This window comes from Colossoma macropomum, unplaced genomic scaffold (assembly GCF_904425465.1).
Source record: "Colossoma macropomum unplaced genomic scaffold, Colossoma_macropomum, whole genome shotgun sequence".
NCBI classification, from domain to species: Eukaryota; Metazoa; Chordata; class Actinopteri; order Characiformes; family Serrasalmidae; genus Colossoma; species Colossoma macropomum.
The window spans coordinates 895,915-912,489 of record NW_023494894.1 but is presented as its reverse complement, the minus strand read 5'-3'; the positions used below and the strand labels follow the sequence as shown (position 1 = coordinate 912,489).

The following is a 16,575-nucleotide window of genomic DNA, read 5'->3' as shown; positions in this document are numbered from 1 at the left end:
CAGTTGGTGTTTTTTGTTTGTTTTTTTAAGTGGAATAACATATTATGCATCAAAAAATATACAACATGAATGCTTAACATGCTTGTTGCTTTGGCAGTGCACCACATTATAAAGCTAATGTGTTCATTGTACCATGTGGTATACTAGCTCATAAAAGCTCATCTTTACAGGTGAAAAGACAGCTTTTACTGTCATTATTAGCGTAGGCATACAATTTTATAGGTTTTGTTGTCACTTTCTGTGAAGTCAGTGTTGCAACCTAGTGCTGCAGATAGGCTGATATGAATACTAATTTTGCATGACAAATTGTAAACCAAATTACCAAGTTACATTTAGCTGTATAAAATTGCTACTGTATAGAATAAACATGCAAAGTTCGCAGCATATCAGACTGTCTTTATTTTGTAGCATAAGAGATGACAGCCCAAACTGTGAAGCATGATTACTTTATTGTCACAAACCCATAGACAAACCATTTGCTTCTAAACACGGTTCACCTTGTAACTCAATGTTTTAGGTGACAAACAAAACTGATAAATAAACTACATATAACTAGAAAAAAAACATGCTACATTTAAAACACAGAAATGTAAATACTGACAATGGTAAAACACTGTGAGATCATAAATATTGTTATCCATGGCTTAGACATAAAAGATTTTTATGCAGACTGTCCAGTGTAAAAATGTATGGCACTAAAATGGAAGAACTAAATTTTTACGGTCTCCTAAACATGTAGCATCTCCAGAAACAAGAGTCTATTTCACATTATGTTAGGATTGTTAAAATCCATACAGCTAGTCCACCCAATGTGAGACTATTTCCTTCAGTCACCTTTATATGGTTTTCCACTCCTTTTTAGTCAGCTTCAGGCAAATCTGTCTGACTCCCTCTTTCCACTGTAAACAATAACAGTCCCTTAGAGTGACATAACAACCAAACTCAGAGAAACACTTTAGATACTGATTTGGAAATTGTAAATAAGCAAATGCTGACTAAATTTGATTTCCATTCCTTACTGAAGTAAATTAACAAAGGCTTACTGCTCAGAGGATGGTCCATACTGGCTCTTCTCTGAATAGGCACTGTAGGTTGGGTTGCTGCTAAAAACAAGGTTTATTTACCTGGTTAAAGGTATGTTTCCTTGCACCACGTCTGATGTAAGTAGTAAGAAAAATAAAACATTACATGCCAACTCACCTGACGAAGCCTCCTCTTCTTTCTCCAACAGGTTTTTTTCTCTTTGATTGAGCTGCTTAGCTTTTTTGTCTAATTGTGTTTCTATCTCTGCAACCTTAGCCTCTTTCTTTCCTACATTGACTTCTCTCTCAAAAGCATTATTTTCACGTGTAGTTGCATTATTTTCACGGATGGTTGCGTTGTTCTCTCTCTTTTCTACATTGACTTCCCTAATGTAAACATTGTTTTCTCGCTTTTCCACATTAATTTCTCTCAGTTCAACTTTTTTCTCCCTTTCTTCGAGGTGCTTTTCTCTAATTATAAGGAGCTGTTCACGTACTTCCAAATCTTCTCTTTTGTCTTCTTTTAATGGCTGTTCTACCTCTTTCAGTGATGCCTCTTTCTCTTTCTGTGGTTCCAACTCTGCTGGGAAAAAATTACAACAAAATGTAAAGTGAGACTGCATCCCTGTCCCTTATGTCCACATGGTGAGCAGTTAGATCTCATTGTTTTAAAGTAAATTTGTCCCAATTTTAGACTCAAAATCAGTGTATAACCTTAAGAACTGTCATTACTGAAACACACATTTTCTGCAATTAAGTGAACTCTTTTTTGTTTTAATTAAAATATTAATATTTGATGTGTGTACAACTGTGTACAAGCTGTGTTCGCTAGTCATGTACTACCTAGCGTTTTTAAATTATGCGGAAAATGAAACTGTCCCTACTGAAGCAGTCACTATTGAAACGTTTGGTGAAGTTTTGTTAGTGTTATGACTGTTTTGGTAGTGAAAAAATGGAACATTCAATCATTTGGTCTAATAAAATAAACAAAATTTAAGTACAGGGTCTTTCAAAGCAAAAAGATTTTAGTCTAAAGTCCGAGTTAGTTAAAAGCCCGAAATGGTTTCTGAACTCTGACTCTGAACCATTTTGGCAGAATGAATGAAGAATGAATGCAAGAGAGACAAAGACAGCATCTCAACAATATAGCATAGGATCAGCACTCACCCAGTGCATGTACAGATGCCTCCATATACATTCGGTCATCGTCTGAAAGTGCATGTCTTAAACGGTGGTGCCCTGAAAATCCAGACATAAATCTTAAAAAATAAGGTAAATGAGTCTGTATACTACCTTAAACACTTCACCACATTATGTACTCACATAAATCTACTTCTGCCTCTTCTTGATCACCTGAAAAAATAAGAATAGCAAGATTCTTTTTCAGTGCCTATTGTTTTGTTTGCCTGTTTTTCATTAATGTTTTATTACCAGAGAATTCTGACTTTTCTGACACTTATAATATAATAATCTAGCTAAATAATCTAAATAATGTCATAATAAATATAAAGTCAGCCTAATTTAACAAACAACACACAACATCCTCCAGTCAGTTCAGGAATAGGTTTGACCTATACTGCCAATTAAAAATGTGGTTACTTACTCTTCACAACAAGACACTACTGAAGTGAAATACTGCCAAATAAAAAAAATTAAAAATACTGAAACCCATAACATAAATGATTACTTCATATTCATTTAATAAACACTTGAGTCTCCATCTGTCCTTAGACAGGAAGATAGTCAGTACTGTTACTGTTCACCCTAGGAGTGGGCATCTTACAAAGGTCAGTGGAAAGAGCTTGCTGTAGAATCCTCAAGCAAGTGACAAAAAACTATAATGTAGCAGTGGCATGGATTAAAACTGGGCATTCAAGCATGACATCCAAAAATACACCTTAAATGAAACAGTTTTCAGTAACTAAATGAACCAAAGTACCTCCATACCACTGTGCAAGACTGGACACCAGGTACAGAAAGTGTTTACATCTAGATTTACGTACTTCTTCCATCAGTGATCAGAGATTTTTTTTTTCATTTATTCAATAAAATTATGGCACTCTAAAACGTTGTGTGTCATTTGTGAAATAAAAACATCTTTATTTAGTATTCTGACATGCAAGAAGACCCTTAAAGCAGAAATCCAGAGAATTGTAATGGATTCACAAATTTTTCTCTCAGCTATAAGAATAGGGGTCATCAGTTATGGTCCTCAGGACGAGCAGAGTCAAACACCATTTGGTGATTTTGTTCTAATACACCAACTGCACACTAGTAATTAATTGGGAAGGAAATCACCAAATTGTGCTGGACTCCAAACCTCCAAGACTGGAACAGATGACACCGATGTAAGAGTATAATATTATTTCACTGATATTTACATTGTTGTAAGGTGTTCTTTAGATTGCAACAAGGATGCTTACATATGTATAAAACCACTGTGGATTCCTCTTTGTTTTCTCCATGAAGGACTTGACATCTGTAGAGTCCTTCATCAGACTCTCTGCTGTCTTTCAGTATCAAAGATGCATTTCCCTTCTGTGGCCCCTGTGTGAACAAACTTAACCTGCCCTCATGGTCCCTTCCCTCTCTGCCCTTCTCATTCTTATACAGGAAAATACAGTCTGTGCTCCTGAACCACCTGATCTCCACAACAGGAGTACCGGCTCCAGGAGAGAAGTGGCTTGGCAAGAAGGCGTCCTGACCAGGTTTGGTAAAGACTGTCTTAATTTCATCTGTGAAGAAAAATGGCTCAAGCAGGAAAGCCTCAATATGATTGTGACACTGATCTATAATGTTTCCTTATTGTAACATCCAAAGAACATTAAATTTAAGCACATTTTAGAAGTCTTAAAACACTATAATTTATGGGTACATTGGTATAGAACTAAATCATATACAGAATAACAACACGCAGATAGCTCTCAATGCTAAAACAAGTGGTCATATCCATAATATGATTGGTCATATCCATAATATAGGTTTTCATACTTAATACACATTTGATAGACTATTCTAAGCCAAAGAAATATCTGAAACCACCTGAAACTAGCAGACCTATCACAGAAGAGGAACAAACAGCATTCAAACTGTAAGTGGTGCTTCAGACTGAATGCTATTACTCCGTGTGTATTCTGGAAATCTTACCATGATCCCCGAACTCGGCCATTTCTTATAGGTGGTGTTATTAACGGAATGGCTTTATACTACAACAGCCTGAACCAGATAAAATAGCCTAAGGCCAGCTGGATCCCCTATAAACGGCATCTATTTCATTCTTGAGAATGTGAAATTAAAAAAGAGCCAACAGAATTCAGCATGGAGATAAACTTGTCTTCTTCAGTAAACTAGAGATTATATTATACAGCAGCTACGACGATTCCCATTTTGTTCCGATCAACTTTCACTTTCCGAAAACGTCGCTCTTCGTAAGGGGCAATATATCCAGTAATAATAAAACTGAAAGTTATACGTTTCAAAAGTGTCATCGTAAAAACGATCTTCAATAGAAGTAGTAAAGTGATATAAACAATGTAATATTTCAAGAGGTAGACTAGGCTACTCAAGCTAACGTGCCATATCAAAATACTCTGAAATTAAGTTACAACCCGAACCGCTATTCCTTTGCAGCCTGGCCCCTATCACGCCTCAGCCAGCTGGCTCTGTCTTAATACGGATAGCAGCCTCCTGCTCCCTTGGTGTCTACAGCTGGAACACGGCAGAAACACTAGACAGCAATGTTACAGCATTCTGACATAGTCAAGGACTTTTAATCTGAAAAGAACGTTCGTATCCGGAAGTAAACTCTCGGAACGTTCACGCGTTTCTGGACGAACTTACTGGCTGAAACATGGGCTTCTGAACAGTATGTGATGTCAGATGCAGTGTTAGCTAACCAAAAATGGGGGGAAATAGGCTCAAAGTTATTTCAACATAATTTAGAGAAACTAAAAGTCTGTCGAATAGCAAGAGTTTTGGACGTTTTGCACATTGAGGGATCCTGCTGGTAGCTCTGTAAACAGTCCTTACCTCACTGTCAGTGTCAGTATGTCTTTTGCTGGAGCAGTGTGGCTTGCTGTTCAGGAGAACCTATACAGAGGTATCAGCAGAGGACCAGCTCGTAAAAGCTCTAACGACAGCAGCAACTCAGACGGCATCAGTGAGGAATCAAGAGGTTGCCTGAACAGTTTCGATGATTACTTTCTGTCGCAGTGTTTTCATCTCAGTCGCCAATGTCTGACTTTTCTTCTGGACTATGTTAAATCTCGTTTGAAGAAAGACGTATTTAGACCCGTTAACGATGCTGCCTCGATTGAAGCCATGACATTAGCGGCACTTTACTTCTACGCGCACGGTTTTTTACCCAGCAAAATTACAGATATGTTAGGATTAGAGCACACATCCGCAAGCGAGGCGGTAAATATCATATCTAAAGTTTTGGCGGACATGGCCCCGAGCTTCATCACGTTTCCCGGCGGCTACAACGACCGTATGGGCGTTGCGCAGGGATTTAAAAACATGAGCGGTATTCCAAACGTGGTGGGGGTGTTGGGTTGTTTACATATAAAAGTGACCCCTCCTCCCGCTGAAGAAAGTCTTTTTCTCAACACCCTCGGTTACCATTCAGTAATGGTGCAGATGATCAGTGATGCGGATGGAAATCTACTGAGTGTTGAGAAGTGTTGTCCTGGAGGTGCTCTGGAGCAGGCTATTTGGGAAAGGTCGAACATTTGCCAGGAGTTTAGCAGTTTTCAGCATGGTCAGACATGGGTTGTCGGTAAGTAGACCAGGCATCACAGTTTGTATACACAGTTTTCAAGCTAGTCAGTACCCAGAAATAAAATCATATGCCCAAATGTGTGAAATATCCATAACAAGTACCTTTCTCTCTCTCCCTCCCTCTCTCTGGCCCTTCCCTAAACTGCACCCCCACAGGTGGTAGAGGTCTGCCCCCAGGTAGGCATGTGTTAACCCCTGTGGAGCGCTCTCAAATCAAGTCCAGTGCAACCAGGCGTTTCAACACTGCTCATTCTCAGGTCCTGGCTTCAACCCAGCACGTCTTTGGCTCTCTGAAAACCCGTTTTCAGTGCCTTCATGACCTTGGAGTTGTGCAGGCCAATGCCTTGGAGCCTGTTGCACGCATCCTCATAGCTTGCTGTGTGCTTCACAACATCTCTAAAAAGTTCTCTGTGCCGTTACCCCAAGAGCCAGTTCTGGAGCCTGTACACCCAGCTCAAGAAGTGGGGAAAGAGGGAGAAGAGAACCCTTTTCGATACATGGAAGTGACAAGGGAAGACATGATAGAAATGTGTTTTGGTAATGCTGGGGAAGAAGAGGAGCAGGAGAAGAACATTAAGGACAAGCACAAACAAAATGGGGCTCACAGCTGACACAGGACTTTTGCTGACTATTCTACAGCTGCAGGAAGAGAGTGTACATTTGCATCAGACAGAATCAGGTTTAACAAACCAAGTTAACAGGTTGCAACAATGCAGAAAGTCCCAGATTAATGAGATATGTGCAACCAAACAGCATAATTTTACCAAGCAATGTTTTTTGTACCCTACAATCATTTGGATTGTGGTACTTCATAATTTCTTTGTCTTGCTGGACCTTCTTTAATGTAAACTACAAGTGTGTGTGTGTGTGTTCCAGATCACTGCTCATATACTAACAGACCTTCCTGAGTCAGATTTAGGTTTGTGCTTTATCCTCAGACATATGGAAACGACGATGTCAGTACAGAAGAAAATACATTTTTATTGTTTAAATAAAATACATTACTAATAAATTAATATTTTCTTTATAAACACTTTTTTTGACAAACTGTTGAAGCTAAGCTTTATAGGTGTGTAATCATGCATGGTAAACAGTAGATTTAACACAAGAACAAAAGTAAGGCAGTGCAACTTTCTCTGTCTGCAGGGTTTGGTTATTGGCAACAGATTTCACAATATTTTGCCTTTTTGCATCCTTTTTTTTGCAAAACATTCTAAGTAGGCCCAGATATTTAATTCATTACTTACAATGTAAAGAAACTCCTTAGGTACATGCTTCACTACTATGTAAAAACATAGTTGATCTGTTTCACCCTGTGTATGTAATATGTATCTAATCTGTTGTAGCTAAACAACTAGCTAAAAAATTATAATATAATGATCTAATTTTCTTAATTATTTCAAAGTTAAACTTTTCTCATTGTGATCCTTCTGTAATGTCTGTGGGAAACATTAGAGCTTTTCAACCAGCTGATTATGGCAGCAAACTATAAAATGATTTTTTTTAATATATATATTTACATTCTGCCTAGACTTGGAATTAATTGTGCTTGTAATTTGAAATTATCCATTAAATAAAATAAATAGTGCCTGAAAAACTGGCTTACTTTTTAAGAGAAAATAAAAAGTACATGTGGTCCAGTAATGAGAGGCCACATGTAAAAGACTTGATACATGGAGAATGTATTAAGAAATTACTTGATTGCCAATTTCTGGGTGAAAACAATGTACAATAGAATGTTCAGAATGGAATTTGGAAGTATGGTATTCTTCAAAAGAGGGCTTTTTTGCCATGTTAATAAAACTGGCATGCTAGTTGCGATGGTTCTGGCTTGGAGCTTTCTTTTGAAGATTTTCAATAAACCCATCAAAATAGGCCAAAGTTATATTTATCTAGAACAAACAACATTAGCGTAATAATTACAGTTCTTGCTGGTGAAGTTTAACGATCCAATAGAAACAGAATGAACTGATTGGGGTCACTAGATCTTTGCAGCGCTATAAGACTTCTGCCACAAAAGGGTGCAGGAAATCAAGACACCATTGCTTGCAGTAGGCCTACAATGATTCTGATGGAAGTATTAATGATTGTTTCCATGTGCACTAAAAATATGTTTTGTGCTGTGATGTCCCAGAAGTCTTTTCGTTGTACTACGCTTTGGCAGTCCACATATTGTGCGTGTGCATGTGTGTGTTTTTTCAGACTGGGTTAACTGCCCTGTACTGTTGTAGGGCCATAGCATTAGCATAGACCATATCAGAATTTTCGTATATAGACTCCTGGATATAGTCTTCTTTGGGCTGCAGAGAATCCATGATGCACTGGTGCAGGAACACATACTGAGACTAAGGAAGAAAAAGATGGAGAGCAGTGTAAGAGAAGCTAACAGATGAATGCAAATTCTGCTGCACCATGAGGATCATCTAATACTTAACTACAAGTTTTGTTTGTACTGTTGTAAGGTCAAACATGCCAAGTATTGCTCATTTAAAGTTGTCATTTTTTTCCACAGGAAGCTGAGTTTCCTTGTATGTGATGTTGCTATATAGTAGCAGTAGCTCCTTTTAAAAAATGCACAGGGCATGGGATGCCCAGGACTGGAGCTGAGACACACTGAAATATGTGCTGTACTTTACACGACTTTACTCAAAGTATATTCACAACAAATAGACAGGTGATAAGTTAAAGGAAAAACCTTAATAAATGGGTGGAGAAATATACCAAGTGCAGATGCAGAGAGATGTACTGCATGATACAATTAAATATTAAGTATGTCTGTGGCATGTATAAAATGCTGAACAGGCCCAGTTGACCTTGATTTTAAATGAAGATGGTAAAAGTGACTGAAAGAAGGTTAATTATTGAGGCACAGATGGCAGGAGCTTCAGTTATAAAGACTGCCCAACTGGCTAGTGTTTCAACTGGAACAGTGACTAAAGTGACATTTGCATCTAGATCTGCAGGAAAGACATCAGCAAGCAGGGCTGGTCAACAGCACACATTCAATTATTGTGATGCTCATACATTAGTGCAATACCTAAGGACAAACAGAAGAACAACTGTTTGTCAGGTGACTCAGAAGGTCAGTGCAGGATGCGATCAGATTGTGTTAGCAAGAACAGTTCATCTACAGCTACAGAGGGATATTTTAATAGGGTTGCAGTGCATAAACTTCTGATTACCAAGACAAATGCATTTAAATGTTCAGTAATGCGAAAACTATATGCACTGGTCTACAGAGATGTGTAGAACAGTGATATGGTATGATGGGAGTGGTCTCTTCCAGGATTGCAGTTTCTCTGCCACAGGGCACAAAGGGGCACTGAAAGGTTTGATGAGTTCGAAAATTATGTAAATCATAGGCTATGGCTTTTGCACTCACCAGACCTCAACCCAGTTGAACATCTATAGAAGATTTTGGACCAACGTGTTAGACAATTAAAGGAATATCTTTTTGAAGAATGGTGTTCTATCGCTGCAGCACAGTTCTATAGACTTGCAGATTGCCAAGGTGCATTTTGGTGGCTCATTGTGGCCCAAAATCTTACTAAGAAATTTTAAGTTGGTTTTTGCTTTGTCACCCATCTGTATCTTCCTTCAACAATATTATGCCAGTATTCTTTTCTCAAACTCATATGACTGCTGCTCATTGCTCGGCACTGATAATAGACTGTACCTCAGTCTGCACCATGAGTGGCCGGCTGAGCCTCATGCGATGTACACAGGCAGCGATGCTCACTGCTTCCTCTTTAACCAGTTGCTGCAATAATATATCCAGAGCAATAAGAGTGCCTGTCCTGCCCACTCCAGCACTGCAGACACACACATCACCCACAAATGTAATCATATTGTTCTACATTATATTTGGGTATTTTACAGTGGTTTATAACATTCTGGGATTTCTGATTATTTGGTCTTTTTAGAGAGGATCAATAACATTTGGCGAGGTATATGTAAATAGTGTTAATGGGTTGTTAAATTGGCTACAGTGTGCTTCTGCTGTTAAAGCTGTAGTGTACCTGCTTGTGATGTCATTACCTGCAGTGTACTACTGTAGGTCCTGTAAACGGGGAGCTCTCTATTTGCTGGCGGACAATCCCACGGAACTGGATCAACTCATCTGTCCCCCTGGGAACTCCATGATCGGGCCACGCTGTGAAATGGAAGTGTTTCACTATCCGCTCCTCAGAGGTGGCCTTCTACACACAGACGAACATACAAAGAGAGAAGTTTGTTGAACTTTCCCACATTAAATTTTATATTTTAAACAAAAAAATCTTCTGTTGAGAATAAGTTGCTGAAATTTCTATTGTTATTTATTTTTCTTAAAACATTTCTACACATTTCCATACAATATGGCAGATTTAGCTTCATACTGAGTTTGGACATTAAGCTCACATCTCTAACAACAAATTCTCGCAGCGTCCAACTTTTTTCTTTCTGCTCTGATTGGATAGTGACCAGCAGGTTTCCATAGGCACAAGGAGTGTAGTCCAGTGGCCAATACTGTTCACACTTAACCTGCAGAGAGAGATGAATGAGACACCAGAGAAAGTCAGAAAAGGTCTCATCATTACTTCTGTGATAGTCAAAATTAATATGTAAAAATACAATGTAATTGGTATCCATAGCCAACTAGAGTCACTTAGTGTGCGCTGTTAAATTAACTGAACACCAGGGTAACTACAGGAGCGTGTATAACTGGCAATCAGTTAACACTGCACTTTTGCTCTGCATTCTCACAGACACACCCTTCCACTCTCTGTACAGTTGGTCAGCATGACAATGGCCTGAGACTTCTGCTCCCACACCATTCTCCAGAAGTCACTGACGGTGGAGGCAAGAGGACCTTGAGCAGCTATGTACTGCTTGCTGTAACTGCCATAGCCCTAAGACACACACACAGCCGACACAGGATGAAACATTCACTAAAATGTACCCAACAACACTGACAAAAGTATCTTAATGTGTCATTTATCAGCATGTTGAACCATTAAATCCTCAACAATCAATTATCAGTGTATTAATTATTGATATTGATATATTAATACATATATGAATATATTTATATTAATTATTGCTTCACTTTGTTATATGGTGTACAGTAGAGTGCAAACATCAGAGACCATGCTTCTTTTATTTAAATTTCAGTGAAAACACCCATTAAGCACAAGTTATTAATTTTTTAGTTGTTGTCTTCACATAAGGAAGGATGGCCAGAACAGATCTGGAACAAGAGTAGAACTAAATCATTCAAAGATAAAAGTTTTAAGTTTTCTATATCTTTTAATCATTTTTGAACTGTAGCATCTGTCTTTTTATTGCTATAGATCTCCCATATAGGCTATAGATCTCTGGGGCTGTGTCATCCAATTAAGCAAAAACAAAAATATTGATACATATATGCTACTTGCAAGCTAACACATCACAAGAGTGTTAATCTCATCACACTACCCTTGCAATAAACCAGCAAGCTTTGTCAGCAAGTGGCTTTGGAGGTAGTTGTAGGCAATTTGAGTAGATGGTGTTGTTATACAATAGTGCCAAACTACTGTATTGTTGAAGAAGTGGCTTTATTTTCAACTAATTTGACATTCACATATGAATAGTGTTAAATGTGTAGTATTAGCTTGCTTGTAGCAGTTATGTAGCAATGTTTATATTATTCAGGAGCAAAAATTGTTCATAGGAGAAAAGGTGTTGGCTTTGGGACATAAATTTGTTTACCAACAATTTTGAAAACTCCATTATTTTTTTCCCATTATAGCAAAAGTGGATATAAGGTCTTATTTGGGCAACTACAAACTAATGTACAAACCCAGAGGTCTACACTCTGAAAAAAGATGGTTCTTCAAGGTTTTAGCAAAGACAATGGTTCCATATAGAACCATGAACACTCAAAGAACCATTTGCATGCTTAAAGGTGTGTTGTATATGGTTCTATATAGAATCTTTTTGAAAAGGGTTAACACCAAAAAACATTCTTCTATTGTTATGATGACAAGCTTGTAACAATAAAAAAACATTTTTGGTGCTATATAGAACCCTTTTCAAAACGGTTCTACATGGAAACATATACACGCTTAACCCTTGTATGGTGTTCATGTTTTTGTTACTCAGTGGGTCTGGTGGACCCACTGCATTATTTTTATTATTTTTTTTTTATTGATACAGCCATAACAATTTATATAAAAATACCAGATGTTTAAAATATCACAAGTGGCCAGTGTAGGGTTCTCCTTTAGCAGCTGTAGCCAGTCGGCAGCCTGTCCTTGTTGTCCACCGTCACAGGAACACACACATATATACAAACACTTACACACACACAGACACACACACTAACAGCAGGCCATGTAGGAGGAAAACAGAGTGAAGGGACACAGCACCTCCACACTTTTATTTTCTACGAGTTTACCTGAACACCACATGTGTAATATAAATGCGTAGGGGGTGAACAGTGTGAAGTCACTGAAAATGTGTTATTTTATATGTTCTTCACAGAAAATGAGCATCAAAAATCACATCATTTTTTTCTGAAAACACCAAAAGTAGGTCCCACAGACCCAAACACCACACAAGGGTTGAAAAAGATGGCTCTTCAAGGGTTTTGTAGTAAAGAGAATGTATAAAGAACTGTGAACATTCAAAGAACGCTTTGCATGATTAAAAGATTCTTTGCATCATGACAGGGTCCTTCAGATTGATGGAGACTGTGCTGTAGATAGTTCTATAGAACTTTTTTCTATAGAAAAAGGTTCTACATGGCACCAAAAAGAGTTCTTCTGTTGTTACGAGCTTGACATTGTAACAATAGAAAAACCCATTTAAAAAAAAATCTATACAGAACTACATAGTCTACAAAACATTCTCTATCAATCAAGAACACATTCATGGTGCAAAGAACCCTTTAAGCATGCAGATAGTCCTTTGAGTGTTCATGGTTCATGGTAGAAACATTATCTTTACTAAAGAATCCTTCAAGAACCATTTTTAAGAGTGTATGTCGGGAGGTATGATATCCTGGGTGTATTTGGAAAAAAAAGACTTACTGGCATGTAGTTAGCATTGATATAGTCAGAGCTGGCACCATTCTGTGCAGTGAGCTTTACACGAGAAGAATCATCTACAGGGTAATAATAAAGGAGAGAAAACCTTTTTACCCAGCAAACAAACATGGAAAAAATGTCAAAGAACCAAAAATTACCCAGTAAAAATGAGCAAAACATATTTCTTGTCATGACTGTGAGTGTGTGTGTGCGTGTGTGTGTGTGTGATTAATACTCACAGGCCAGTACATTGGTAAATCGGTTCTTGCTCTTGTTTTCAGGGATTAGAGCAGCTATACGGCTCTGATCTGTACCCACTGTGCTTAAATCCTGTAAACAACAAAAGCAACAACAATAAATAACAAACATTATCAGCATAACAGAATGATAATAAGAAACTTCTGGAGTGAAAGAAATATGTTTTTTTAAATTCCAAACTCAGGAATGATCTTACCAAGACAGTAGACTTAAGTGCATTAGAGAAAGAAGTAATATTATATCCAAAAGATGGATTCGTTTGCAGTGATGATTCAGAAATAATTCTTCTAAAGCAAAGAGACAACCTTTCCATGATTTTTTATGATTTTATTTGCACTTGCCTGTAGCTCGGTGTTGTACCACACACACACACTCACACAGTGTGACTGTACCTCATATTCTTCACTGAAACCACGGTTCTCATCACGACTCATGGAATCAAAATGTTCTGGAAACTTCTTCAGGGGAATTAGTCTAAAAACAAAAAACAGTTTCCATTTGTTCAACTACTTCAGTTACTAAGCTAATCTTTTACCCACAAACGGAACTACAAATGTACAGTAAATGAAATACAAGAAAACTTACTTGTATTTATCGCTGGATTGTTTAGTCTCTACAGATGACTTTGACTTTCTAAAGACACTGGAATAGACATATGAAACAAAATAGTGTCCAATTTTTATGTTCTTTAAAATTTCTAAACGTCAATTTAATTGTATCAAAAACTAAAACTCATTTCAATAATTCAACAATTATGGGTCAAATGGACAAATAGCTATGTGCAAATGTTTTTGTTTTTGTTTTTTGTTTTTTTTGACAGCACAGATACAGAATTCTCATAGACACAATGTGTAACTCTCAGCACCTTTTAGACCTTTTTTGTATATCAGAAACATTAAGACAGGAAAGCCAAATGGAAAGAAAATGATTGTGCGTTTCCTCATTCTCCTCAAGTGAATTAACTGCCAATGCTGTTGTTCTCAGTAAGCTGAGCTCAGGCAGCATAGAAATTCAACACACAGGCAAAACTCCCTTTCCTGAGACAATGTTTTGTAAGGGTAACTTGAGTGTGAAGCACTGAATTCAAGCATTCTCTCACAAACAATGGCAACACCCACCTGCTAAGCTCTGGCTTGCGCCGCCATATGAAGATACCAATACAAAGGATGAGGATAGCCAACAGTAGGAACACCAGAACACCAGCTATGACTCCTGGAAAAATCATTTTGATTTAAATTAGTTTGATTGTCATTCTTACAGACTTAACCACATGTACATATATAAACTCTCTCACCTCTTGGATCAGTCTGGCAAGTGATTGAGACTGGGACACTCTGCATACCCTCAGATTCTGCTGTCACAGTCAGAGTGTACCACTGGGCAGGTTGCAGTCCCCCTATAGCCAAACTTTGCCCTGACTCAGTTAAGATTTTGCCTTTCATGTTGATCAGCACAGACGTCCTCTCTCCAATGGGAGGACCCCAACCCAGAACTAGACCGTAGCCTCCAGATGCATATTTACAGTGCAAATCAGTTACAGTAGCTGGAACTGGGAATAGAGTGACAGACAAAGGTAGTTAGCATCATGCTCAGCCAAGGAAAAGCACAGCATTTGTAATTTTTTGCCTATTCATTGCTATGATCAAATCCCAAATAAGAAAACATTGGTGAATCTCAGAATCTTTGTGAAAACTGCATAAGTGAGTTTTAAGAAGAAATTTCAGTAACACTTTCTATGAATGTCACCTTTGTAAGCATCTATAAACACATTCATAACATGTTATAATGCATTCATAAGACATTATAAACATAGCTATAAATATTTATAAAAATGCATTATACATTATAGCCATATTTATTATGCATTATGAATTGTTAACATAATACATTATAAGTACTGATCATAACAAATTCAAACAAAGTCGTATTTGTCCGCTCTAAGTAAAGTGAAGCGTATTGTACTAAAGCCACCTCCAGTGTTAAGAGTGACGCTTCAAGTTGAAGTATTTACTGAAGGATTTACTGAAACACTAAAACATACACAATAAAGCACATTACAGGCTTCAAATGTCAGAGTTTAAACTAGGGCTGCCATCAGTGTTTTACCCAATGTGGGAAAGGTAATGTACACCACCGTTAGCTTGGTATTTGTCTTTACTTTACACTCTCCAAGCTGGGACTGACTTCTTTGGCACTGACATTATAACATGTTATTAACACTATTTATAATGCATTATATTAACAATTCATAATGTATAATAAACATGGCTATAAATTGTAATTCAGTGTAATTCTTTTTTATAAATATTTATAACCATGTTTATAATGCCTTATGAATACATTATAACATGTTATAAATGTGTTTATAGATGCTTACAAAGGTGACATTCATAGAAAGTGTTACCGAAATTTCTTCTTAAGAACAGTTTGTGAATGAGGCCCAATGTGATTAGTAAACTGACATAATCTTAGTTGGCAAAAAATGTAATCAGTCAACCAGTCTCATCCTGAATGCATGAAATTTTGAGCCAAAGTAAAATGTTGTTTTTTTTTTTTTTAAGGATGGTTCCAATTTTTAATGTTTGTTATTAGTTCTTCAAAAAATGTGTGAAAGGCATTTAAATCAAGACTCATTATACATTCCATAACAACAATGAATTATTTACTAACAACTATGAAACTAAAATGTAAGTTAAGCAGTTCCAAGAGTGAGGAATGGAAGTCAATAACATTTTTATTTGTAATTTTTTGCCCATCATTTGTAGCATGTGATGATTTGTGTGGGTCGGAGACTTCAAGCAGGATTTACAAATATTTGGCAGCTTTATATAAGATTAAATTAGCGTGTCCACTACAAAATGCCCTAATTTGATAAAGGGATGACAGGTCCCGTCAATGAAGCTTCATAGTCATTGTAATAATATGGCAATGTTCATATACTTTGCTCCATTAAGATACTGACTTGCTATTTCATTCAAAAGACATGATGTGGAATTGTGAGCCTCCAATAATTCTATGAAAAAGTATAAATGTAAAATGAACTGGCTCATGATGAACTGCTATAGCTATAACTGATAAATGCTATAGTGGTACCTGAAAGCATTTCATCTATTGATATGAGGTAATTAAAATATCTTCCTTATCAGAAGGAAACAGTATTTTATATTATATAATATGGACAAACAGTTTCTTTGTAGAGTTGAAATTATATTGTTATAGAATTTCTAACATTCTGACAGGTGAACTGCAGTAAAGCACTGAACTCTATGAGAACATAAAAGCTCATCATCAATCCTTGAATTCAGTAAATAAATATTGCAAATTTGTTTTTAAAGAACTCTACATTTTCTGTTATTGTTTCTGGTTTGTTAATTATAAGTCAATAAAGGCCAATATCATCAATCCTTTCAGAGGTTAATTAAATTTGTAAAAATGTAAAATCAAGTTGTTCATTTTTTTTTCTAAAATAT

General features: G+C 37.0%; 3 protein-coding genes across 5 annotated transcripts in view; 1 reads left to right on the top strand and 2 right to left on the bottom strand.

Annotated features, from left to right (window-relative positions):
* Positions 1–430: 430 nt before the first annotated feature.
* On the bottom strand, positions 431–4,846 carry LOC118800421. 3 transcript variants are annotated; one of them, XM_036560627.1, is made up of 7 exons: positions 4,170–4,846; positions 3,446–3,757; positions 2,346–2,375; positions 2,190–2,261; positions 1,201–1,605; positions 1,044–1,103; positions 431–899 (listed from the first exon to the last, which is right to left on the bottom strand). In XM_036560627.1, the coding sequence occupies exons 1-7, from the start codon at positions 4,189–4,191 to the stop codon at positions 859–861; spliced, it is 942 nt and encodes a 313-aa protein (XP_036416520.1). In that variant the 5' UTR covers positions 4,192–4,846; the 3' UTR covers positions 431–858. The 3 variants fall into 3 exon arrangements, with proteins under 3 accessions (XP_036416520.1, XP_036416521.1, XP_036416522.1); XM_036560628.1 differs by having other exon boundaries at positions 1,044–1,100; XM_036560629.1 differs by having other exon boundaries at positions 1,201–1,602.
* si:dkey-197c15.6 (putative nuclease HARBI1) lies at positions 4,839–7,785 on the top strand. Its single transcript, XM_036560626.1, has 2 exons — positions 4,839–5,799; positions 5,958–7,785. Exons 1-2 carry the CDS (start codon positions 5,070–5,072, stop codon positions 6,410–6,412), a joined length of 1,185 nt encoding a protein of 394 aa, XP_036416519.1. The 5' UTR covers positions 4,839–5,069; the 3' UTR covers positions 6,413–7,785.
* Positions 7,530–16,575, bottom strand: part of ptprh (protein tyrosine phosphatase receptor type H) — a 24,484-nt gene continuing 15,438 nt past the window's right edge. Inside the window, exons 9-19 of the mRNA XM_036560625.1 lie at positions 14,400–14,654; positions 14,224–14,317; positions 13,691–13,747; positions 13,498–13,579; positions 13,087–13,177; positions 12,851–12,924; positions 10,553–10,690; positions 10,200–10,322; positions 9,840–10,000; positions 9,478–9,613; positions 7,530–8,146 (exon numbers count right to left, since the gene is read on the bottom strand). Coding sequence (XP_036416518.1) covers positions 8,000–8,146; positions 9,478–9,613; positions 9,840–10,000; positions 10,200–10,322; positions 10,553–10,690; positions 12,851–12,924; positions 13,087–13,177; positions 13,498–13,579; positions 13,691–13,747; positions 14,224–14,317; positions 14,400–14,654 — 1,358 coding nt within the window. The 3' untranslated portion in view covers positions 7,530–7,999. The remainder of the gene's footprint in view (positions 8,147–9,477; positions 9,614–9,839; positions 10,001–10,199; positions 10,323–10,552; positions 10,691–12,850; positions 12,925–13,086; positions 13,178–13,497; positions 13,580–13,690; positions 13,748–14,223; positions 14,318–14,399; positions 14,655–16,575) is intronic.

Excerpts from the sequence above, each read along its gene's own strand:
- LOC118800421 (XM_036560627.1), bottom strand. The coding sequence starts at position 4,191 with ATGGCCGAGTTCGGGGATCATG. Across the intron at positions 3,758-4,169 it reads GGCCGAGTTCGGGGATCATG|ATGAAATTAAGACAGTCTTT; the intron begins GTAAGATTTCCA and ends TTTTCTTCACAG. Across the intron at positions 900-1,043 it reads TATGGACCATCCTCTGAGCA|TGGAAAGAGGGAGTCAGACA; the intron begins GTAAGCCTTTGT and ends TATTGTTTACAG.
- si:dkey-197c15.6 (XM_036560626.1), top strand. The coding sequence starts at position 5,070 with ATGTCTTTTGCTGGAGCAGTGTGGCTTGCTGTTCAGGAGAACCTATAC. Across the intron at positions 5,800-5,957 it reads TGGTCAGACATGGGTTGTCG|GTGGTAGAGGTCTGCCCCCA; the intron begins GTAAGTAGACCA and ends GCACCCCCACAG.